General features: G+C 45.7%; 1 protein-coding gene across 5 annotated transcripts in view; it reads left to right on the top strand.

Annotated features, from left to right (window-relative positions):
* Nrp2 (neuropilin 2) overlaps nt 1-24,519 on the top strand; it is a 116,403-nt gene extending 91,884 nt beyond the window's left edge. For 3 of the 5 annotated variants that reach the window (XM_040753469.1, XM_040753470.1, XM_040753473.1), the window contains exons 16-17: nt 18,660-18,710; nt 21,245-24,519. In XM_040753469.1, the coding sequence (XP_040609403.1) occupies nt 18,660-18,710; nt 21,245-21,549 (356 nt within the window). In that variant the 3' untranslated portion in view covers nt 21,550-24,519. Of the gene's footprint in view, nt 1-1,397; nt 4,837-18,659; nt 18,711-21,244 lie in introns of those variants that run through there. The other 2 variants (XM_040753471.1, XM_040753472.1) reach the window with 1 other exon arrangement.
* The last annotated feature ends 618 nt before the right edge of the window (nt 24,520-25,137 follow it).

Here is a 25,137-nt window from a genome sequence, read left to right as displayed (position 1 = left end):
CAGAAATGTGCCCACAGAATAGAAACTGAGTAGACAGGCAGCACCTCCCTCCCCCACACACCCTGTGAGTACAGGAAGCATCTTTTTGGCCACCAGCAGCACGTGGTATAAGCAGCTTGGGAAGCATTTCTCATAGGTTAAGCATACATCATTTTTCAGAAGTAAAGATCATGTCTGCCTTTGGCAAGCTCAAAGTGCCTTAGTCCCTTCCTGGGCCAGATTCTTATCTGATGTAAATCTTTGAGAGAATCAAGTTGTAGCGCTGTTTTTGCATGGAGTGGGAGTCAGGCCAGTCTTTCCCCTGAGTTACCCTAAGCTTAACTGTACTACAGTGTCTCCATGGCAACCAGAGGCTGGCCAGTAAACTCAGATGCCTCCTAAATCTCCCACCCCCAGCTTCTCCTCCCTGCTCTCTTTTCCATGGTTAAGAAGGACCTCTTTCCTCTGCCCTCACTCACTTGGTGTCCCTCGCTCTCACGTTCCTTTATTGCTTTGTGCTCATGCTTTTTTTCCTTACAACTCCCCATCCAATCTGCTTTTAAAATCCTCCATCCAATTAAAAAAAAAATGAAGACGGGTGAGTCATTGCTTGACAGTAGTAATTGACCTGTTTAGACAAGACCAAGCTGATTTCAATGGGCACAGAAGCCTTGGCAAACCGAAGTGGAATTTACCTTCAAGTCTAGCCAGCCTCATTAATACATTGTTTGAGAATTCTGGCCAGCCACACCAAATATGGCACTTCCATCCACTTGGAGAATTCACCTAACTGAATCCCAGCAGTCACTGCAACATCATTTTCTCAGTGTGTGTGTGTGTGTGTGTGTGTGTGTGTGTGTGTGTACACTCATGCATACGAGATACGAGAGAGAGAGAGAGAGAGAGAGAGAGAGAGAGAGAGAGAGAGAGAGAGAGAGAGAGAGAGAGAGAGAGAGAGAGAGAGAGAGAGAGAGAGAGAGAGAGAGAGAGAGAGAGAGAGAGAGAGAGAGAGAGAGAGAGAGAGAGAGAGAGAGGGAGAGGAGAATGAGTATAACGCCTTTACATATGGTAAAGTAACTCTGGTTAAATAGCAAAGAAAGCTTTGTAGGGTAGCATTCTTGGTTGAAGCTTATTTACTACCACATGAATAGCCATTGTTGATCCACCATCTCTGAGTCTGTTTTCTCATCTGTAGAACGGGTCGAAGTGCCTGATGTATAATGGGACCAATAGAGAGACTGCTTGGTATATATGAAGGCCGAGTACCACCTGAGTCCTGGTCCCCTACTTTATTTCCCTAAGCATGTGTGTTTCTCTCTCTTTCTTTCTTTTCTTTTTTCGTTATTTCTTTTTTAAATTGATTTTTTATGAGTCCGCATGCTCTCAGCCTAGCAACACTCTCTGTGTCTTTCCCCCAGGGGGCACCCTCCCGCCAGGGACCGAGCCCACAGTGGACACGGTGCCCGTGCAGCCCATCCCAGCCTACTGGTATTACGTTATGGCGGCCGGGGGCGCAGTGCTGGTGCTGGTCTCCGTCGTGCTGGCCTTGGTGCTCCACTACCACCGGTTCCGCTATGCGGCCAAGAAGACCGATCACTCCATCACCTACAAAACCTCCCACTACACCAACGGGGCCCCTCTCGCGGTGGAGCCCACCCTAACTATTAAGCTAGAGCAAGAGCGGGGCTCGCACTGCTGAGGGCCGAAGCAGGAACAGCGCCCAAACAAGAAAGACTGCAAACATGTTGCCTCGATTTTGCACTTTTTTTGTCCTCGCCTAGTCTCTGTGTGAACCCTCAGATAGCTGTCTCCAGGGTCCCCCAACCCTGAGCGCTCTTATCAGCTCCAAACATTCTCCGTGATCCTTGGTTCCTGTTTATCTCTGCTCTGATATTTGTTTTCCTTATCATTATTTTTCCTTTTAATCTTGTCTTTATTCCCTTCCTTCCTCCCTCCCTACCTCCCTCCCTCCCTCCTTCCCTTCTTTCTTTTCCTTCCTTCTTTCTTTTTCCATGATTCTAGACCAACAAAACCCAACTCTAATGCTGCATCTGGAATCCCAGAAGAGATCTGCCCCTAAGCACTTCACAACCCAAGTCTCAGTTGGTTTTGTTCCAGAGACAGGACCTCTTGTTTTCTCCCCTCCTTGCCTTATCCCATCCCTCCTCTCCTGGGCAGGCTGCCAGGTGTCTGAAGGGAGCCTGGTTCTGTATGTATGTACACAGTACACTCCCATGTGAAGAGGTGTGTGTGTGTGTGTGTGTGTGTGTGTGTGTGTGTGTGTGTGGTGGGTGTGTGAGGGAGAGACTGACTCACTGTGGAGGGGGGGAGTGTGTGGGTGTGTATAGAGAGGGGCTCTTCACTCTTGCGTTACTTCTCCTGGGGTACATTTTACAAGAAAATAATATACTGTACACATTTTGTTTACTTGGAGAAGAAACTGAAGCTTTTTTGTTGCCTTATCTAGCTCTATCTGGCTGGGTTTCTGTTGGCTGTCATTGTCATCTCCAGGTACCTAGAAAAATAGAGGTCACATGGAATACAATGTGGCTGCACCCTTACCCTCATTCCCAACCCATCTGACCCGAGAGAACGGTTCCTCCAGTGCACTCAGACACAGCCCCTTCTGTTATGTCTCCCGGTGTCTTTGAAGTCAGGAGATAACAGCCATTGGGTTCATGGAGCCATCTTTACTTCCAGCCCTGAAGCAAATGTGTCTCATGTTGCCTTATAAAAGAAAAAAGAAGAAAAAAGTTCATAATGAATGTTTAGCTCTGACGGTCCAATCATGGAGTAAGTCATAAAGACTAACATGCCTGGGATGATGTCAGCTCAGTAGTCTTTAAATGGAGAGCAGGAGGGGGAGAAAGAGAAGAGATGGAAGGACTCAAACACTATCTTTGCAAAGTCTCCTCACCCCAAGGCATCATTGCTTTGAGCCTAACATGGGATGGGGTTGAGGCAAAAGGTATTCTTTGGTATTATTTGGTCATTGTAATAGCATTTGTAAAATATGAGGGAGAGGGGCTATTTGCTTTCTTTTCATGGTGTCAATGTGTGCCTAAATCTATAGCTCCTGGAGTATGAGGCTGTCTACCTGATTTGTTCAAAATAGTATGAGAACCCAGAAAGGAATCCTTTGCTGAAATGTATCTTGTGCTGTCCCCGAAAGCATGGCATCTAGTCTGATGGGCTGGCCTGACATCCACAGATGCCACAGCATGGGCAAAGAGAAGGTGCCATGATAAAGGCCCACCCATGGCTGCCCACTCTTCCTCCATAAACAACGCACAGGGAGGGATGTAGAAGTTGCCCAAATATACTGTGCAAAGGATTGCTTAAATAACAAAGTCAATCTTATTGCAAGAAAGCGGGTATTTGAATATTTCCAGTATACTAGGGTTCAGTCTTGGAGGCATTTGTTTCCTGTTTTCTACCTAAAAAGCCTCTTGGGAAGTGTACAATTCCCTCAAGATGGTTTACTGGTCAGATACACCTCCAGACACCTTCTAAGAACAAAATATTAATGAATCTTTTTTTTTAATTGCTTGGGAGAGAGCCGCTCAGCATTCTTTCAGAGTAGTCAGATAGATCCCTCTAGCCCACTCTCAGCTTTTGCATCTGGTTCCTTTCATCCTCCCACTCTTACTCTGTTTCAAAACTTCAGCAGCCCTGCCAAGAAAACAAAAGATGAAAGACTAGCGTGTGGCTACTTTGAGCTATCCTACCTCAACTGAAGGTGGAGAAGGAAGCAGGAGCAGGAGGTGGGCAGTAATCCTGGGTGCTGAGAGATTTATGCCAGGCACCAAGGGCTTTTTATTGAGATAGTTCACCTCCAGCTGAACACTTAGGGCCAGGCATTCCTTGCAAATGATTGACATTCCTACAGGTGCCCTGTGGAGGCATCAGAAAACCCATCGGGTATAGCAGAAGCAAGATGGCAGGCATTTTGTGACCTTGCTCTATGCTCATCCAATGCCCTATGCAGCCAGCATCATCTTCATGTACATGTCACAGATGAGAAGATGATGAATCCCATGATTCATGCTTAAGCTCTCTCTCTCTCTCTCTCTCTCTCTCTCTCTCTCTCTCTCTCTCTCTCTCTCTCTCTCTCTCGCTTGCTTGCCCTCTCTCCTGCTCCCCCATTCCAGCATCTTTCATAGTATTTTCTAAAAGTGCAGCTCATGTATAAAATGCCACGCCTCGTTGCTTTAAAAAGCAGAATTCTGTATGTGGTTGGAGAGGCAAGCATCACTCTCTTCTAAGGAAACTGGACTGGACAGATGAATACATGCATGCTCGAGTGTAGCATTGCTTCCCAGAAGACAAAGCGTGATACCAACTGTTACAATGTGAAAGAGTGCGTGAATGAGGGGAAGGGCCAGCTGGGGCTGGAAAGCATTTGCCTTACTAGAGGTCTCACAAGAACCCTTCCTGGAGCCTATGCTAGCAGCGGCCGTCATCTATTGCTGGCAAAAGGAGAAAAAGCAAAACAAAACAAATGTAGCATTGCGGGAAAATAAGCTCATCCTTTTCCTTGCCCCACTCTTTTTGATTAAAACCAGAATAGGTGATCCAGTAACATTTTTGAGGTTGATACCCCATATTTTAAAAGACCCCATCTTTAAAATAAAAACTAGCAGGCAAGAAAACACCTAAAGGTTCAAAAATTACCAAAGAACAGCAAAACAGGAAAACCTAAAGATTTTTACTTCCTATTCTTATCCCCTCTCCCTGTAACTGTGACGCCCCTTGCATTGCTCAGTTGCCTGTGTGTCAAAATAACTTGTGGATGTTGAAAACTATTTGAAAATGTATTGTGTGGAATGTAATAAAATGATGATATTTTTATACAAACATCTGGGTTTTTTTTTCTGCCTGCCCTTTGCCTGTGAGAACAAAGTTGAAGTGTAAGCTTTGAGAAAAAAAAACCCTGATATCTCCAAAGTTTACACATCGCCTTCTGAACTGTGGAGCATTTGTGTGGGAGGGAGAGATGTCCTCTCCTTGAAGCTGAATGCCAGTGTTCCTTTCTTTTTATTTTCATCGCTGCTTGTTAGGAGTTTTATCCAATTTGTGCAGCTGAGCCAACTTTTATGATTGGTGTGGGATTTTGTGAAAGTTGCTAAGTGCTAAATTGCTCAATGTGATTCCACAAAATTTCTCTTGATGGCAAATCCACGGAGACTGGAATCTTCTTTCAAACTGCCCCAGGGGGGTTGGGTACAGCTCTTGTGCACACTATCCTCAGCTCCACAAAGACATAGTATGTCCTCTTCTTGTTCCACACCGATCAAATTATTACTTCCTGGGGGGACGTTGATCTCTGATTTATGAATGATTTCCCTGGAGCAAAGGGAACGGGAACTTCCAGCATGTTCAGAGCTCAGAGATGGTTGGGATTTCATTTTTGGACAGATGATGAAGATTCTTGGATGGATGCTGTGAACCTGGAGCTGTCAGAGTGGACATTTATAAAAGGAACATTCTGCAAAAGTTTTGAGCTGAAGGAGACTCACTAGAGAGTCTGATCTATAGCATGAAAAATAAATGACCCTAGAGAATGATATTGGAGTCCACAAGGTTTTGTTTTGGTTTTTGTTGTTGTTGTGTTTGGTTGGTTTGATTTGGTCTGGTCTGCTCTGGTCTGGTTTGGTTTGGTTTGATCTGGTCTGGTCTGGTCTGGTTTGGTTTGATCCACCTCTGAGAATAGTTAGTAATGTAGTTGTGGTAGATATCTAAACCTGAAGGCAACTCCAGAGGGGAAAATACATAGGAGAGGTAACTTCCTAGTGACTTTGAGTCACTCAGCAGGAGGCAAGAATTGGTCACATAAGGATTTTCATTGCCTCTGTAGTCGGTCAGCCCAGAGTCTGTTCTAAGAGGCTGAATGATCGTCCTAGATGGTCTTGCAGAGACACCAGCCAGGACCCTGATTTTCCCTAGGTCCTATCGAAGTCTAGACCTGGGATTCAGCCCTTCTCAGATCTAACGCCTGTTGTAACACTGGGAAAGGCAGCCTGGCTTTTCAGATCTCACAGGGAATTGTTAGTACAGATGGCTCAGGGCAGATGTCATTATCTGTCCTCTGCAGGAGCGTAGAGTTGATGTCCATGATTAGAGCATGGCCTGTTTTCCCTGTGCCAAGCACAATTACCCATTTTGTCTAAGTAACATTTGGCTGCCCTAAAACTGTTTGTTCCTGTTAACAAAGGCAAAATGGAAGCATCTCAACATGTTTATTTCAAGCAAAGACCCAGACCTGGTCCACGTTTGCCTGCGATGGCCTAGGACCGCACATGCCAGGCTGCGATGGCCTAGGACCGCACATGCCAGGCTGCGATGGCCTAGGACCGCACATGCCAGGCTGCGATGGCCTAGGACCGCACATGCCAGGCTGCGATGGCCTAGGACCGCACATGCCAGGCTGCGATGGCCTAGGACCGCACATGCCAGGCTGCGATGGCCTAGGACCGCACATGCCAGGCTGCGATGGCCTAGGACCGCACATGCCAGGCTGCGATGGCCTAGGACCGCACATGCCAGGCTGCGATGGCCTAGGACCGCACATGCCAGGCTGCGATGGCCTAGGACCGCACATGCCAGGCTGCGATGGCCTAGGACCGCACATGCCAGGCTGCGATGGCCTAGGACCGCACATGCCAGGCTGCGATGGCCTAGGACCGCACATGCCAGGCTGAACTGAATTAGTCGGAGCTTATGCATTGTTGCCATGGCTAACAGTTTTGGAGCCACTTTTGGGAAGTGGTCCACCTTGACTCTGAGGCCAGGGCTTATTTTGGGGTACTCTTTCTCCCTTGGAGGATAACGGCCGCCAGGAGTCAATTGCACACATTGTTCACGGCACTTCCAGCAGTGAACATTCTTGCCTGTATTTCAGACTTCGCCAGAGTATAACTGTTACAGAAACTGCATTTCTGTGAATCATAGGCTGCAGATGTCAAAGCCCAGCGTGCCCTGTGTTCGATCCCACCTTCACTATGACTTACATGTGCTTCAACACTGCCCTCCTAGCCCACACCACCAAAGCCCAGCCAAGCCAGTTTGGGATGGAGTTTGTTTTCCCCACCGCTCTTCATTGACTTTGTGGTTGTTCTGCACAGTCATTGTGGCCTTTTATAATCTGTGATGAAAAGAGACTCATTTTGAAGTTTTGATTTGTCTGCGTTGTGGCCACACATCTGAGGCAAATTGCAGACCCATAGGTGTGGGCTTGGTTTTGATGCCGTTGTTGTTTCTCCCTTTAGCTGTGCAGAGCACTGGGGCTCTCGCAGCTCTAATTTGCCTTTCATCCACTTCAGTGATGGCCCAAAGAAAACACAACGCAAATCCAGCCAGAGAAAAAGGAGGGGAGAGAGGAAGACCTGCTGATTGTCATAGAATCGAGGGGCAGGGCGTTGTCCTATACAAAGAAGTTAGAACTAGAGGTGGTGGGGAATTTGACTAAGCTTCACCTCGGTCAGGTGCACAGGAGTTTGTGCTGAGAGCGACCAGAAATCTACTCCCTTAGGAGTCATGGGACCATAGTCACACCTGGGGTATGTTTGCACTGACCCCTGGGAGCCATTCTATATGACACCAATCCTAACTTGAATGATACAGTGTTTAGGAACACCCCACAGAGCAGGACCCTAGTTAGTAAGGTGTCCGGGGAGAACAAATCTAGGAGCTTCAGGAGACCAGAAGAAGCCATTTCTGCCTGAAATCCTACAGACAAAAGGCCCATAAAGATCTCTCTTCTGGATCATGCCATTGCTCTTGGGATTGCCTGACATGACCTTAAAGAGCCACAAGACATAATTATAAATAGTTAATGATAATCTAATGTAAGCTCCCATGGGCACTGGACTGAGAAATGAGAAGCATTTTTATAAGGGCCAGCCACAGAAGGTCTGGAGGGAGGGCTGGGTGTTGGGTGGGAAAACACCTTCTCTTGGAGCCACACTACTAGGGTGATGTAGTCGGAGTTTCTGTTGCGCCTGGTCCCACTACCCTTCAGCCCCAAATAAACACACAGTCTTAATTATAAATTGTTTGGCCAATGGTTTAGGCTTCTTACTGGCTAGCCCTCTCTTAATTATTAACCTATTTCTATTAAACTATGTATTGTCATGAGGCTGTGGCTTTCCTGAAATCTGGCATGTGACTCATTTGGCAGTTACATGGCATATCTCTGGCCGTCTCTCTCTGCCTCCTCTTCCCAGAATTCTCTTCATCCCTAGCCCTACCTATACTTCCTGCCTGGCTACTGGCCAATCAGTGTTTTATTTATCAACCAATAAGAGAAACATATATACAGAAGGTCATTCCCCCATCAGGGTGGTTATTGACACCAAACAAGGTTGTTGAGGGAACTTTACAGATGACAACTGCAGGCTCTTATTCTCTCTCTCTCTCTCTCTCTCTCTCTCTCTCTCTCTCTCTCTCTCTCTCTCTCTCTCTCTCTCTCTCTCCTTCCCTCACCCTCTCTCTCTTTTTCTCTCTGTTCACAAGTATATATGGCTACTTTTCAAAAAGTACAATAATACAGAAAAAGCAGTAATTCACTTTATTGCTGACCAATCCCAGTCTCCTCCCCAGAAGTGACCACAAGTATGATTTGAAGCCACCTCTTTATACATTTTAAGCACACAAATTCATGTCAAATTATGTAGTTTGGCTTAGATGGAGTTCATTTTGTTTTATATCATACTATCATAGCACTTCTTCTCTTGCCTGGACAACCTGCTTCTTTTCATGTGAGGTCTTGAGGATCTGTCGGGTTTATTACCTCTCCCCCCACCTCAGGCGTATTGTGTTGATATGCCATAGTTTACTATCGTCTCCTCCCTGTTTGTGGCTGTCTAGATTGCATCTAGTTTCATTTCATTCTTTGTTTTGCTTTGTTACTGTTATAATCGATACTACAATGAACATTGTTGAAGTTTGTCTTTTTTCCTGTTTACATTTTATTAAACATTGCAAATAAGTAGCAAACATTGCAAAAAAAAAAAGGTTTATCTATGAAGGAACCAGTTTTCATGTGTGAGACTTGCAAAAGCTAGGGAAATCCGTGGATACGGAGTCCTAATCCATACCTAATCTCTGACTCTTTCTAAAGTAGACATAGCCCTTGCTACAGAAGACTTTGAGCAGTTTTAGGAAATTTGGGACTTAGGGAGTACTTCTCTAGAACTTTATAATGTTTTTTAACTACCAGGTTATGGAGAATATAGTCCTATCTGAAGTGGCAGCTATGGCCCAGGTTAATTCTGTCCCTGGGTTCAGCAAAGAGCCCTGTTGTCCATGATTAATGAGTTCTGCTTGGTTTCTGCAAAGAACGACAGCACTGTGCCTTGTTGTTACTTATTTATGTTTTCTACTAAAAAATTCATGTAAAAATACCCTTTAAGGTCATTGCACAGCACTGTACTGCAGACCAAATGATTCCAGCAACTTCAGGTAGACCCACATGCCAGGAGTAAGTCTCAAATCCCAGAGTGCCCCAAGGGAGGGGGGGTGCCCTGTGAGGAACAGAGCTTGTGAGCTGAGAGGAGGTATTTATCTCTCTTCCAAAGAGGCTCAGGGCTTTGGCAATAAAGGAAAGACTTTGGCAGCAGGGCTGTTCTCCGGTGGGATGTCTCAAAAATGTAGGCAAATCTGTTGATCCCACAAAGCTCAAGCAAGGAATAGCAGTAAGAGGAGAAGCCAAGAAACCCGAGTCCAAAACACCATTTCTAACAAGAGCACTTCCTTGAGTGCCATTGGACGTGAGACAATGAAGTCATAGTATTATCACATTAGCTCTGAGCATAGGGAACAGTGACTAGGGCCACGTATGTGCCTTGTTGGATTTTTCTTATCTACCAAAGATCTAGGACCGCTTCCTCTTGGGCATTCGACCTGAACACATGACTTGGGAAATAAAGAAGGCCCAGTGTGAGACCCGGTAGGCTCCAGATGCCAAACCATGCACACATTGTCTTCTCTGTGAAGTGGTACATACTCACTTGACCCCTTTTCATTCTTGCCACTACCCAAAAGAAACACTCCAATATTGATGTATGTCTCTGCAGCTTGCTGGAGATCTACCAGCTCCAATGATAATAGAACTGTGCAAAGCACTTTGAGTTGGAAGTGTCCCTGATCAAAATCCTATTTTCTGAGGGTCTGCTAGTTATTGAAATACGTTTTAGCACCAAGGACCTCTTTGTCTTTCATATTTCCATACACTGTCAAAGGCTAGTAGAAGGAACATAATGATTTGGAGAGGCTATTGTATACCTCTCAATAGATTCTCTAGGAATATGTCAACATATGGAATTCAGAACAAGAAGATAGTCATTGGAACCTAGACCAAAGCTAACATGGGTATGTCCAAACTGCTCTGAGGGGGCACCTCAGCCCAAGACAACAGTAGACCAAAAGTCTGACCCAATCAATAATGTTCATGGGAAGTGTTGGGCCCATCATCATTTCCAGAGGCTGAAATTCCAGATAGGGCTGCTGTACCTATCTATCTCCCCACGGAGGACCAGATCTTCACCCTACCTTTGTGTTGGGTACAGTTCATCTTCCAACTCCACCCTTCCCCTGTCTTAGTGGTCCCTTTTCTTTTCTGGTGTCTTTACATTCTCTTTTCCATCCTTCTTCCAATACCATCTCTCAGAAAAATCATAGGTAAGAGTCCTTCACTCAAGTGCCTAATTGATATTTCCTCCAAAAGAAAGTTCTTTCAAGAAGACAAATCTAAAGCCAACAGAATCTTTCTGTTGGGATTATAGTCTTCAACCACCAGCAAGAAGCTGGAGAAATTTATCATGTGAATGGATCAAGAATGATACATTTTTGGCCTCTGTAAGATTGCGTTATTAGTAATTCATTCTTATAAGAAGTTATAAGCAGAGCCCAACTCATAAGTATAGTGAATTTTCTTCATGACATTCATGGGAACAGAGTAGCGGAGTTTGTTAGCCTTCTAGAAAATGCCCACTTTCACACTAGAAGTTGATATCAGTTTTGAGTCTTCAGCTCTGTTTTCCCTCTGGACCAAGGTTGTACCAAATCCCCCTTCTGAGTGATGTTTCTTGTATGTTCAGTTTTATGTTTGGGTAATAAAATACCCCCAAAGGCTCATGTGTTAAAGTATTAATCCAGAATTGGTAGAGAGGTGATTGTGTCACAAGGTTGCTGACTTCTTCAGTGGGTTAGGACATTGTTAGGTAAATACAGACCAGGCTAGTAGAATGTAGGATGTGGTTGGAGAAAGGGGATCACTGGGGGTGTGCCTCTGAAGGGCATACATTGTCCTTCAGTGTCTCTCTCTGTCTCTGTCTCTCTGTCTCTGTCTCTGTCTCTGTCTCTGTCTCTCTGTCTCTGTCTCTGTCTCTGTCTCTGTCTCTCTCTCTCTCTCTCTCTCTCTCTCTCTCTCTCTCTCTCTCTCTCGCTCGCTCACCCTGCTTGCTCTTGCTCTCTCTCTGCTTCCCAATAGCTACCATGAGGTGAACAGCTTTGCTCTGCCCTTCCTTTCTTGCCATGCTCTGTCTCCTTGAGAACCCACAGTAATGGGACCAAGTGACTGCTGACTAAGACCCCTAGAACCATAAGGCAAAGCAAACCCCCCCTTTCTTTGTTCCACTCAGGCATTTGGTCCCTGTGATGACAAACTGACTGACACAGCACTGCTTGATTACTGGGACTTTGGGATGTAAGAAATGTCAAAAGTCCCACTAGGAAAAGAAAAATCTCTGGCATACAAATTTAGAAGAATTCTTTTCCTTTACATCTCCAGGAATGTGGGGAGAGAGGTACAGTACTTTTTCCCCTGAGATTCTCTGTGTCTTCCCAGACATCATTCCTTAGTAGAAACTAGCCAACCAAAAATACAGAGAGACAATTGTTTGTTGACACACCTACTTTGGGGGATGGAGACTATCTGGTTTTTCAAAGACTTAGTCGGTTATAAAAAAAAAATAGATTCCAGAATTTTCTACCCTGTCCTGTAAGTCCATCTATATTATAGTTAAACATTTCCCTGGCTGCATTTTTCTTTTCATGCAATCATTGAGGCTCAGTGGAGACTTCCTGGACCCAGCTGCTCATCTGTCTGCATGCTTGAATGTATTACTAGGTCATTTCATAGCCTTCTTGTTTGTAGTTAATATTTCCAAGTCTTTTTAGGGTTCCTTCCCGTTTTTAACTAAAAATAATAGAAAATAATGACTCCCCCACCCTCCACCCCCCACCCCCGCCTGCCCTGGTAATCCCATACCAACCCCTTTGTCTTTTCCTAATGGAAGCCACAGGGAAAAATTCCAAAAATTGTTTTTTTTCTGACTGTCCATACATTTATCTATACCCTGAAAGATAGAAATCCATGCTAAAGGATATTCTTGGGGGGGGCGGGCTTCTAACTCAGGCCAAACCCAGCAAGAGATGAACAGCTCTCAAGTAGCCTGACTTTTTAAAGCCCATTTGGCAAAGGCTGCATCAACATCTGAACTTCTGGCTCCGCACTGAAACTGGGGATGAACAAACTGAATTAGGGAAATTAAGTGTGGTGAGGAGGGAGAACCCTCAGCCAATACTCAATGCTAAACCAAATTAAACATTTTGAAGTGCCAAGAAACATCTCCTTAGCCCTCCATTATTTCTGGTTTATTGAGATCTCAGTGCTGCGTTTCCCGCTGTTGAGGTAAAAATAAAACAGAATGGCTGAGAGATATTTCTGAAGGCAAATTCCACCTGAGTGACCCATTGGTTTAACTGGCTCGGAGGCTTCAGGAACTTGGAATCAGATCCAACAATGGCTCTAAGCAGCCTAGATCATATCCCAAATAAGTCACAGGCTGAAAATAAGGTGTTGAAAATCTGTAGCTTGCTTTCAGTCTCGAGCTGATTTGTTCAGTGGCTTCCTTCCTCCGTTCACTTCATCTCTACAAGAGAAGTGATGACACTTGGTACCTGCAGAATTGAAAGCGTTCAGAGGTTCCCTGGAAGAGGCTCTTGAATTCTTTCAAAGGTAGTTGAATTTCAGTGGTTTCAGTAGGCATTAAGACCAGCTTTCTGTAAGATGTTACTAGCCCAGCTCCAGTTAAGACGGGACGAGAGCCACACGGTAACCATGTTATCACCTTCTGATTCTACAATTAACAGCACTAGTCCCTAAGACAAGCAAGCAAGTGTTGAAAAGTAGAACTTCATTAACTCCCAATGTTCGGTGCTTTTCATGTTCTTCTCAATGACTTCAGGGAGGACAGAGCTAGGTAAGGGATGATCAGTGAGTATTATGGGATGGCAGTTCTCTTGTGTTTAGAAGTCTCCTTGTGTATGTCAACCATCATCAGAAAAGCAGATGATGGTGTCTGGAGAGCTAGCTCAGCTGTTAGGAGTGTATAATATTCGTGTAGATGACCAGCTGGAAACCACCTGTAACTCTAGCTCCAGGCGATCCAACACCCTCTTCTGGCTTCTATGGGCACTCACACACATGTGATCTGTACACTCTCACAAACACATGTTAAAGCAAAATAAAATAAAATACATATTTTTAAGGGAAACTAGATGCTAATGATAGCATTCCACAGCAGGGGTGCACAGAGGGGACTCAAGGAGTCAAGAAAGACAGGGGTTCTGACATCTAGGACCACACGTAGAAATGGATGTCTGCTCCTGGGCTGATGCTCCTCTACGCCCCGGGCTGCCTCTGTTCGGGTACAGAGCAATGCTATGCCAAGTGTCTGAGTGTCTTTGCTCCCACGCTCTGGGTGGCAAGCCTGATCTCTCCCACCCCTGCCTCGTCGAAGAAAATCAATGCACATCCGTGTTCTGAAATGACCGTGTTCAAGTGCAGGGATGGGCTGTCTTAAATTATTTATCTAAAACCAGCCAGTGGTTTGAAGCAGACTGCCCATTCCCCTGGCAATCTTGTGAAGTTCCTTTTATGATGCAGAAAGTGCAGGGAACACTGTCAGGACAGGCACCCTCACAGCATAACAAGTGGCGAGAGTGAAGGATTTCCTGATAGAAACTGCAGAAAGGCAAACTAATGAAGAAAGCCGTGATAACCCCAAAGAATCATAATGGAGGGGGCAGGGGTAGGGGTAGGAAGGAAGCGGAAGCAAGAATTCTTACTGCAGAGCTAAATTAAGATTGGGGCTTTCCCAGCTGCAGGTCGGAGTGTCAAGGGGTGTTTCCTCTGACTAGCATGTGTGGTCTGACCGTACCAGGCAGTATTCCAGGCCCCCTTAGAGGAGAAGCTCTTCTCACTAGAGGAGGTGTCGTGTGAGTGGGAGTGACTACTCACCATTAGTACTGTAGTGACACAGTCTGCTGACCAGGACTCCACCACGCTGGACTCTCCTAGGGTGAGGGAGTTCCTGGAGCAGTCCCGGGAGGTTTTAATAACTAGCTACTGCGTCTCTCATTCTAAAAACACAACATAATGGAAGACAGGCGAGAACCTGAGACACTTCCCCTTGTACCTACTGTCTCTTGAGCCTGCAAACAGAAAGGGACACCTGAGGGAACAAGGTGACTCTTGAGCTTCAGATTTCCATTTCACCATGAAAGTGGCCAGAGTTTGGTTAGTTGGGTTGTTTTCCTTTTGAAACGGTGGCAACTCTGCTGGCTTGGTTGCTCAAGCTACATCTAACCCCGTTCGGCATCTGAACTTGTCCCGTGCTCTCACCGCACTCGTCTTCAGGAACCAACAGCAGGCAGGTCTGCCTCACTAGGAGATAAATACAAAGATTTGTGAGTCATGGGGGAACGTAAGCCCAAAGCCAAGGGACAAGTGTATAGGTAAGAAGACTCGGATGCCGATCTTGAAAGTCAAACAGAAGAAGCATGGGATGTCCCCAAGCCCACCTCACAGTAGCCCGGATGCTGAAGCATCCTCCTCCCTATCCTTTGCTGACAGTCTCCCAGCTTCGTTAGACTAACTCCTCCCCTGGACTACGAAGCAGCACTGTAGAGTTCCCTTTACAAATACCTTATTTTCCCCTGTGCTATTCTGGGTCTGAGAGTCTTTATTTCCCAGCCACACTGAAGAATCTTAATGACCTAAACACCTACATATTTATTACCCAAATTCCGGTGCACTCTCCAGACAGCAAGCAAGCCCTCCTTGTAAGTGATGGCTGGTTACTTGGTTAGTCGAGATTGCTTTGAAGCACATTGCAATTCAACCTCCTCTTTCTGGGTGATGCCTATCATGGAAATCTCAAAACTCCAAACTTCAGGTCACAAATAAGAAAGAAGCCCTTAGAAGTTACTAGCAAAGTGATGAGCCAGTGATCCTGCCAAGTGGCGAGAGGATGTACATCCTACCTCCTGGGACCCTAGCTAAGGCACATGCTTGGTCTGGAATGATGGCTCCGTTGGCATCAAAAGTGCTAACCTGAGTTCAAGCTGCAGACCCCATGTAAAAATGCTAAGTGTGATTGATATACAGGCTTGTAATCCCAGCACTGGATAGGTGGGGGCAGATCTCCGGGGCTCACTGCCTAGCAAGGCTTGCTGAATTGGCAAGTTCTAGGCCAACCACCTGTCTCAAAAAAACAGACAAACAAAAAAAACCCCCAAACAATAAGGTGGATAACAACTGAGGAATGATAGCTGAGGCAGTCCTTTTGCCTCCATGCGCACACACACACACACACACACACACACACATACACACACACACACACACACACACACATCAGGTTAGAGTAGTAGAGATGTGGTGGCAATGAGTGTCCTGCCTACTCAAAGAAACTGAACAAGTCTCAGCAGCCCGCATTAGTCCAGTACATTTGAGAAGCCAAGCAGACAGAGCAGCCATTGCATTAGGCCTTGAGAGATAGCACTTGGACTTTGTAGTCAGACTGGCCTGAGACTGAATCCACACAGGGACCAAGAAGAAAGCAGGGTCATGGGAGCACAAGGGCTGAAAGCGGAAGTCCTGTGGGTGCTGAGGTCTCTTCCTGCCCTGCCCTGCTGTGAGGTGTGGCTCATTTCGCTCTCCCCAGCCTCACTCACACTCACCAACACACCTCACCACTAACACAATTTTGGATCATCCCCTTCAAGTGCTGCCCCTACTGCGATTAGATTCTGAATCCTTGTCATCTCCAACCTGTCCTCAGTTCCCCATCTGGCACAGCATCCTCAGGCTGACATTTCCCCCTCCCACGCAGCTGCTACCTGGGTCCCTGCCTGGAGCTCCAACTCATCCTTCTTCCTGTCTCATGTGGGAGCCAGGACCCCTCCTTCTGGACTTTGTGGCAGCAGCTGCCCCTCCCTCTCTTCCTTGTTTTTTGCCAGAATTCCAGAATTCTCCTGTATCAACCACCTTCTTCCTGCCTGCATCCTAAAAAAAAACAAGTATCCTTAGGTTTACCTCCTGGGCTCAACCAAAAAAGCAAGAGGCCAGTGAAGAGCTAAGATGTTTCTGAGAGGGAAAAAAAACCTCTTAATCAAATACAGATATCAAGAACATGAGCAAAGGGACTAGAGATATTTCTATCAAAGTAAATTGCTTTTTGTACAAATGTTCCTTTTGTTTGGCTTTTCCCCAGTGTGCTATCCTCTCTTTAAGGCTTGGCGAACAGATGCGCTTTTGAAAATGTTGATTAACTTATCCTTTTCTTGACCCCTTCCCACTCACCCAAATTCCTGGGGTGGGTGATTATTCCAAGAGCAGAGTGCAGCCACTCAAGTGTTCCTTACCTTAAGTGGCTTTTGATTCTCCAGGTGCAGAAGCTCAGCTGGGGTTGAGCCATCGACTCCGCTGAAACTTAGAAATGGGCCACTTCTTAGGAAGCCATCTTGTCCAGTCCTCTGCCTCTAGAGACAGCGGGCCTAGGGGAAAAATGTCCCCACAGTCACTGCCATCCGCTTACCCCTTTCCCTTCGAGACCAACACCACATTCACTCCTCTCTAGTCTGTGATCAGGGACGACCTTGGCCTTCTTCTCTGGGCTATGAGATGGAGCAAAGTGACACTCCAGCTTCGAGAAATTTTCCTGTGTGTGACCAGGACCAAACACCTAAAGCAAATACAGGATTTGGCACAGAAGTTACTGCTAAGAGCCCCATGGTTCTTGCCTAGTCTGACTCACATATTACATATATACAGTATTCTGTATCTTCTAACCATGAAGATGGTAAGATGAATGAGTATCCCATCAAAGTGATTAATTGTCAGAAATGTGAGCTTTTTCCAGGCTCTTATTTTTAAATATACATGCATATAGAATCCTATTTTTAAAAAAGTCTGGGTTGACTTTCATAAGCTCAGTGTGATCCCTGTGACAGACACCACCTGCCTCTTGTTGAATCATGTTCACATCTTCATTCCAAAGAAACAGCCCGCTTTGTGGGGGCCTGGAGAATAATGCAGGAGATGGGCATCGAGGTAGGAAAGCTGGCATGGCCTGCAGGTGCCAGTTGCTATGCTAAGAGCATGCCAGGAGTGGGCTGGATTCATGGAGGACTACTGCCACATGGCAGCGGTCCTTTCGAGTGGGTCTTGGCAGATTGCTCTGTGTGTCCTTTTCTAGAGGCTGTGGGGATATGAACATGCTTTAGCACTCTGGCCGAAAATGGAGAAGACTTTAATATGATTGAAAATGAGTAGATTTTCTAGGATGACAGTGATGGATCCATCCTCAGTTCAGTCCATGGTCAAGGTGATGGTCCCTGATATACAATGCTGATGAGCAAGGCATCTTGTGTAGTCTACGGGTCTTTCTTCTCCTTGCTACTTCAGCTGTTTGAGGTTTTTGAGTGTTCTAATTAGCCTGAGACATGGGTAGAGATGAGAAGACCCTGCTTACTATCACATATTTGAATCTCTTTTTAGATGTTTTAACATTTTAGACAGGCAATTTTCATTGCTTCTCATTTCTGTAAGTTGAACAGTATTGTACATAAAACACCCATATTTTCCAGCCCTCAAATTACCATATAAAAGGAAAAGAGAGGTGTTGATAACATTGGAAAATTTCAGAGTAAATTAACTTAGCTCTCTTCAAGCCTGAACTAGTCAGATTGGATGCCTGTGTTTGATCTGTTCTAAACTGTGTTGCAGAAACACACACACACACACACACACACACACACAGCCTGAGATGGGTAAGGCAAGAAATAGTATTACAGATGGGTGAAAGGGGGAAGACAATAAGACATTCTTTCCAATTCTTTTATTAAGGCATCTGATGATGAAACATGACTTCTTTCAGTTGCCATATGTTTATTGAAATACAGAGGAGCATGACTCTGGTGCTTCATGTCCACCTAGATTCATGCATATGGGGAGATTTAGTTTGCTACATTAAGTATTTGTCATTGTCATGGTGGCTGAAGATGCACATAGGAGGCACGGGGCCTTACTGAAACCCAAACCACAACTGGTAATGAATGACAGTTATGAAAACACAAGGACAGGGGTTACTTATTAATGAAGGTGTGACCTTTCTTAGTTTGCTTTTGTGCTTATTGTTGGAAGAGAGCTCCTTTCTAGGAGAAATAATCTAGCTACGTGCATGCTGAATTATCTAAAACTGTGGGATTCTTTAGAAGCCCACTGCAATGGGGAGTCAGATTCAAAGATGGTTGACTGTTTGCCTTTTAGTTATGTTGACAGAACTTCTGACAATTTGGTGTATTTGTTTTCCTTTTTTTAATTTTAATAGTGGACATCCCAGAAATCCATGTGGGAGAAGGCTATGAAGATGAAATTGATGGTGGGTATTACCATGATTTAACAGATAATCATGAAATTCAACTTTGGTTATAAAAATGTCAACAAAAAAATAATGTTCTGGCTATTGGAAGACCAGAATTTAGAACTATCAGTCAGAAATACAATAGAAAAGAGACCAGAGAAGAACAAAGAAACCATTAATTACTTTGTCAAGGTCAAAACTCCAGATTTAGAAAGTTTATCAGATTCCCTTGGCCTAATCTGAAACAGGCCCCCATTTCAGGCAACTTTCTCTATGGATGGACTTCAAATCTGGATAAACCCTTTAGAAGTGTAAAGTAAGCCCCTCTCTGCTGTCACTGCCTGACCCTCATCCTTTCTGCTGTCACTGATTGACCCCTATGACCTCCTCCACAGAAGACCTGAGTGAATTATCTGACCCTGAAGTCTCAAGCTAACATGGACAGTTCATTCCACCACTTACAGGGAAACTTTGCTAACCTATCCAAGATGCCAGATCTTGCTTGTTGCAGATTTAAGGGTTCAGTGAACATTGCCCACCTCATTTTTTCCCGCATTTATTCCAAGCCCTGTCTTTGCATTTCAAATGCACATACTTCTAAAGGCTAATTCAAGAGTCCTGGGGAATGGAAGGCAAGCACATGGGTGTAATTTCAACCTTCAACTCAGTAGTGAAAGTCTCCTGGTCTTTTGTGAGAGCCAGGCCTGATTTCTGAGAGCCCCCAAAGCAAAATCCCACCCACAGAACAACTCCAGGCCAAGACTGGACATTTAGGAAAACAGTTCCTAGAGCGGTTGCCTTTCACCTGACCTTAAGCGGAAACTTCAAGCGTAGTTATAGAAACTGGAGTGACCAACCCAACAGCACCCTCCTCTCAGCAGGCTGCAGGATCTCTCCCTGAATAAAAAACACTCCAACTCTCCTTTTATGGGCAAAAAGCACACAACTGGCCTACGTGGGAGCCCGCAGTAGATCAAGCAGAAGCGCTAAACTGTGAGAGGAGGCAGGTGCAGAAGTAGACTCCTGGCCCTTTAAGTGCTTGCTGACGGCCTGGGGTGGGTTACCTGGTCACCAGGACCTCTAAACCTCGGCTGCAGCACCTACTAACAAAGATGTAGTTCCTCTCTCCTTTCCTCTTGGGCTTCTCAGGGGACCCTGAGGAGTGAGGAGATGGGCCTTGCATGCAGTCATGCATGGCTTCCACACTAGACCTGTAAGGATGCCCTTTCCCTAAGGTGATGGCAAGGCCACAGCTGGGTGTTTCTGTGGAGGTTGCTTCCCATCCAGAAATTTATTTTCTTACCGTTTGGAGGCTTATCCTAGGTGAAGGTACGGATAAGGCTGGTTCCTTCTGAAAGCTATGAGGTTCTCTCCCTTCCTCTCTCCCTCCTTCCCTCCCCCATCTCCTCCCCATCTTCCTCCCTCATTCACTCCCTCCCTCCTTCCCCTTATCCCTCTGTCTCCCTGACTTGTGCACACCTGTTTCTGTGTTTGCTCATGTCTACAGTCTCTTTCCATAAAGTACCAGTCAGATTGGGTTAGAGCCCAGCCTAATGGCCTCTTCTCGTTGCCTCAGCAAAGCCCTTGACTCCCAGTAAGATCAAATTCTTATAAAGCACTAAGGGTTTGAACTTAAACGTGAACAGTGGAGGCCAGTTTAACCTGTACCAATCAAGTTTGCATGTCAAGGACTAAGGGCTAGAAAGGTAGTCTGCTACTTATATGGCTAGGAATGCTAAGTGGAGAAACTCATGACATGAAACCAATCCCAGCCTGTCCTTTGATTTAACTTGAGGCAGTTGGAAGTGAGGGATGAGAAGGTACAAAGAAGCATGCCTGAGACACATAGCCACCCCGTGCACTGCACAGTTCCCCTGAGGGGGCTGCTAAACATGAGTGTTGGCACACCTGCTAAGTGTGCATGCGGCCCTGGGTTTGATCCACAGCAGCAAAGGCAAACAAAACAACAAAATCTGAGCTATGGAATGGAAGTTGGCTCACTTTAACATTAGTTATTTAATCAATTTATTTATTTATTCTGTAGTACTGGGGATTGAATTTAGGACCTCATGCATCTTAGGCAAGTGCTCTATCACCAAATGTATCACCAGCCCTTAAAGATCTGAGCCTGGAGTTCAGTTGACAAAGTGCTTTCCCAGAGTGTGTGGAGCCCTGACTTTGGTCCCTCACACCATATAAAACTGGGTATGGTGGTGTATGCCTGTAATCCCACCACTCATGAAGCAGAGGCAAGTTCAAGGCCAGCCTGGAATGCCATTTATACATAAATAAAATGTAGTATGTGCCAAGATACAATACTGGTCCACTTACTCCTCCTAGCAACCTGGAAGATCGTTTTATTACTGTCTCCACTTTACAGATGGGACAATGGAGTCAGCAAAGAGATTAGGTCACAGGCCCCAAATGACACAGCTAGGAAATAGCAAGATTCCCAAGTGCCTGTTACTCACTGCTAAGCCCCAAAGTGGTTCGGGGCTGGGGAGCCTCTATTATGTCTCCATGCCTACAATCATGTGTATTTTGTGCCGTAGATGAATATGAGGGAGATTGGAGCAACTCCTCTTCCTCGACCTCCAGAGCCGGTGGCCCCTCATCTGGCAAGGAAAAGAGCTGGCTGTACACACTGGACCCCATCCTCATCACCATCATCGCCATGAGCTCGCTGGGCGTCCTGCTGGGGGCCACCTGTGCAGGGCTCCTCCTCTACTGCACCTGCTCCTACTCCGGCCTGAGTTCACGCAGCTGCACCACCCTGGAGAACTACAACTTCGAGCTCTACGACGGCCTCAAGCACAAGGTCAAGATGAACCACCAGAAGTGCTGCTCGGAGGCCTGACAGATTGCACCTGAACCACTTCTGATGTTTCATCCCACTGAGAGGGGCTAGTGAAGATTACATTTTTTTTCCCTTTGGAAACTGAACGCCATACTCTCAATCAAACCGAGCCAGAATACTGAAGGTATGGACAGGACAGACAGGCCAGTCTAGGGAGAAAGTGAGATGCAGCCATGAGGGGGATTGTTGCCCACCAAGGGCTGTGTGGTCAAGAGATTGCAGGAACCGGTTAGTGTTCTCTGCCGGGCCAGACAGGAGCGCATCTCTTTGGAGTCACAGTTCTATTTCGTTTGTGGGTTCGTTATGATTATGATCGTGTTGTTATGTCTTATCTTTTTGTTCTGTGAGCAACTCAAAGAGGCAGAAGAGAGAGTGGCTTATCCAGCGAGGAAGGGGAGAGGGGATTGCGATTCCCTTCCTCTTTCTAACCAACACTTGAAAAGCAAAGGGTCTTTCCAGCCCTTCCATCTTGAGAAATGAAACTTCAGAAACAAAAGCCACCCAGCTTAGCTCACCCTGGGATGGTCTTACAATTCAAGAGACAACGCTGGGGTGGGCTCAGATTCTGCCAGCCAATCCTAGGAGCTGCCGTTTTTTGAGTCCTAGCATATTGAAGTAGGATGTTATTGCCTTTAACTTTTTTTAATCCAGGGGAAGATTGCCATTTTAGGGTCAGCTTGAACAATTCTTTCTTATATACAATTTAAAATAAACCAGAACAGAAACTTCATACGCCAGAATCCATAGACACACCTCTATGTTAGACACAGACAAGCCTTAAAATGCTTTGATGACTGGGGGCCATTCCTTAATCTAGACCCAGAATTTGTGGCTGTGGGGTGTCCCTCTGTGGGGCCTCTGCTGGTGGCTTTGCCTTTTCTTTTTCCTCCTATTTGTTCTTCTACAGCATATACATATATTCTCATATGCACACAGCACACTCACACACTCACAAACACGCACGCACACACACACACACACAGTGAGAGAAAGAGAGAGATTTTGCAGGTCTCTATTCTCTGTTCTCAGAGCACGGTGGGAAGGCAGGTGGTTGGTGTGTTTTCTCCTGGCCACTGCATGGAAAGATGAACAAGGGGAAAGAGGAGCCCAGCCCATGCTGGGAAGACTGAACAGTGTTGACAGAGACATCGTGTTGAATCAGTCTCCTTGATTGGTTGGTAACACTGATTTCTTGTGGGGAGACTCCATCCTTGCAGGAATGAGAATGCAAGGCCATGCATGAGTTACTTCTACGCACAGGTCTGCAAGTGCTGTGGATGAAGTAGATCACCACCCTGCTTTAACCTCTGGAAGACCTCAGTTCGTGTTCATACACATATGTGCCATGTACACACACACACACACACACACACACACACACAGCAGTTTTTGTGTTTTTTATTAAGTGCCTTGAAGAAAAATGTACTTTCCCTCTGGGTAGGAATCACAACTGTCTCACAAGTTAAGGCATTTCTCCTCCTCTTACTCCAGTGACTCCATTCCCAGCTCCCCTACCCACCGCTGACCCACAGTGGAATGAGTCCTGCTACCTGGGGGAAGTCAAGCCCTAGATGACTCCAGAAAGGAGGTGTCAGGAACAAAATGAAACTGTGTGAAGGATAAGATTGTCCTCAAGATCCAAATCTTGACTTTGTGTTAATGCCTAAAGATTGTCTGTGCCCTAGAAATACATTGCAAGACCCACCTGTATGCCCAAGTGGTAAAGTGTCTCACCATTTTTGCTGCTGTGGTCACCCACGATTTCATTTGTCTTGTACCCAGGCAAAAGGGGCAGGGTGACAAGGACTGGCTGGTTCCTTTAAATGTTACCTTATGAAAATACTAGTTCAGACGGTAATGTCACAGTATTTTGTATGCAGAGAGGGAACAGTCATACCAACGGCTATTTATTCACATGTATGTGTCTTTGCGCGCTTTTGGGTTCTCTGTATCTACTGTGTATGTGAGTGGTCATGTGGAACTCAGTGGTGGTGTTGTGACTTTGACCTAGAGCCTGAGTGTTACTGCTGATCTTGGCACTCGTTGGCACAGTGGTAGAGGTGAAAATTTAAGCTGTTAAGCCCTGGGGGCTTCGTGTTAGGCGCCCTCTGAGCTGGGCATGCAGTAGAAAAGAAGTCTGTATTAATTAGCTCATTCTCCTCTTCACCCTCCCATGCAGCTAGGATTCAGCACGCTGAGAGATTCTAGGGAGGAGAGAAGTTCAAAGGCCCACTCTGGGGGTCCTGGCCCTCTCATGTCCAGTGGACCATTTTACTCTAATTCCCCAAAGGCCAGCCCTGTCTAAAACCTGCAGTTCTAAGTCACGTGCAACTCAACCTACATCCCTCTACAAGTCCTGCATCCATTTCACTTTGGTTGATTCGAGGCTCTGAGTGGTCCCTGAGGGCTAAACAAAAACAGGGTCCCAAGGGCTACAAGTAGATACCTCACCAAGGCTGGAGGCTGGTCTGTTATTGTAAGATGTAAAGAAAGACAGCTGGGTCTGATTCTAACTTGGCCAGGGTTCACCTTGGTGCATTGGTTATCTTTATCTGCAGATAGGCTAGCTGGCCCATCTCCTTGAATTGTTCCCTTTGGGAAACCTAACTCACAGTATTGATCTCCTTTTTTGCCTTGTATTGAATGACACATTACCTCCACGCTCTCCCGGACTAGGCGGTCCACAGGGCCACAGGGTTGCTTTCTCTCTTTGGTGGGGATGGGGAGTTCACAGGGATGAGGGTCCAAGGAATAAGCATGAATGACAAGAAATCAGGGGGGAAGGTTAAGCTTTCCCAGGGTGTGCTGTTAAAGGTATTTGACCATTCGCTGGCTGAGCCAGATCACGGGAACTCGAGAGCTTTTACTGTGATTCTTCAATGTAAAAAAATAAACAATGTCAAACTGTGTTTATATGATTTGTATAAAGCCTTTTTAAGATTACTATTTAAATAAACCTTATGCCAGAAATATTTTTCCTGCATTGTCTTTGTTAGAGACAAAGAAGGTAGGATTTGGGTAACCAGATTGTTCCATGTGCTACAGACTTTTCTGGATTTTACCACTCAAAGTTTTGTGTCCTGCAAAACACTCCATGTCAGTCATTTTGGAGTGCTACAGCAGGATGCTGCGGATCATGTCACCTAACTTCATTCTGGAAGTTTCCAAGTCCAGTATCAAAGAACCAGCACATTTGGTGGCTTCCTAGTTTGCAGATAGCTCCTTTCCCTCCATGTGCTGTCTCATCTTTCCTAGAAGAGTTTCTTTGGCTGCCTCATGCTTGCAACCTAATCTAACCCTAGTCACTACCCAAAGACCCCATGACCTCCTAATACCATCCCAGAGGAAGTTAGACTTTCAACATTCGAATTTGGAGAAAATACAAATACCCTTCATCCTGGATAAACTGAGGTGGTTTACCATTCTCTTGGGACAGAATTACTCAACATTGGAGCTGGTAGCTTGCACAACTTGTTGGTATTTTATAAAATGAAAATATCTTGATGTCAACCCTGGTTCATCTGACCAGATGGTATACGTAACTACTGGTAGGCCTTACCTGATAGATCTCAGAAGCAGTGACCCCTC

The sequence above is a fragment of the Mesocricetus auratus genome, unplaced genomic scaffold (assembly GCF_017639785.1).
Source record: "Mesocricetus auratus isolate SY011 unplaced genomic scaffold, BCM_Maur_2.0 Super-Scaffold_100010, whole genome shotgun sequence".
Lineage (NCBI taxonomy): Eukaryota > Metazoa > Chordata > Mammalia > Rodentia > Cricetidae > Mesocricetus > Mesocricetus auratus.
The sequence above is the reverse complement of the archived record's forward strand: the minus strand, read 5'-3'. Positions and strand labels throughout refer to the sequence as shown.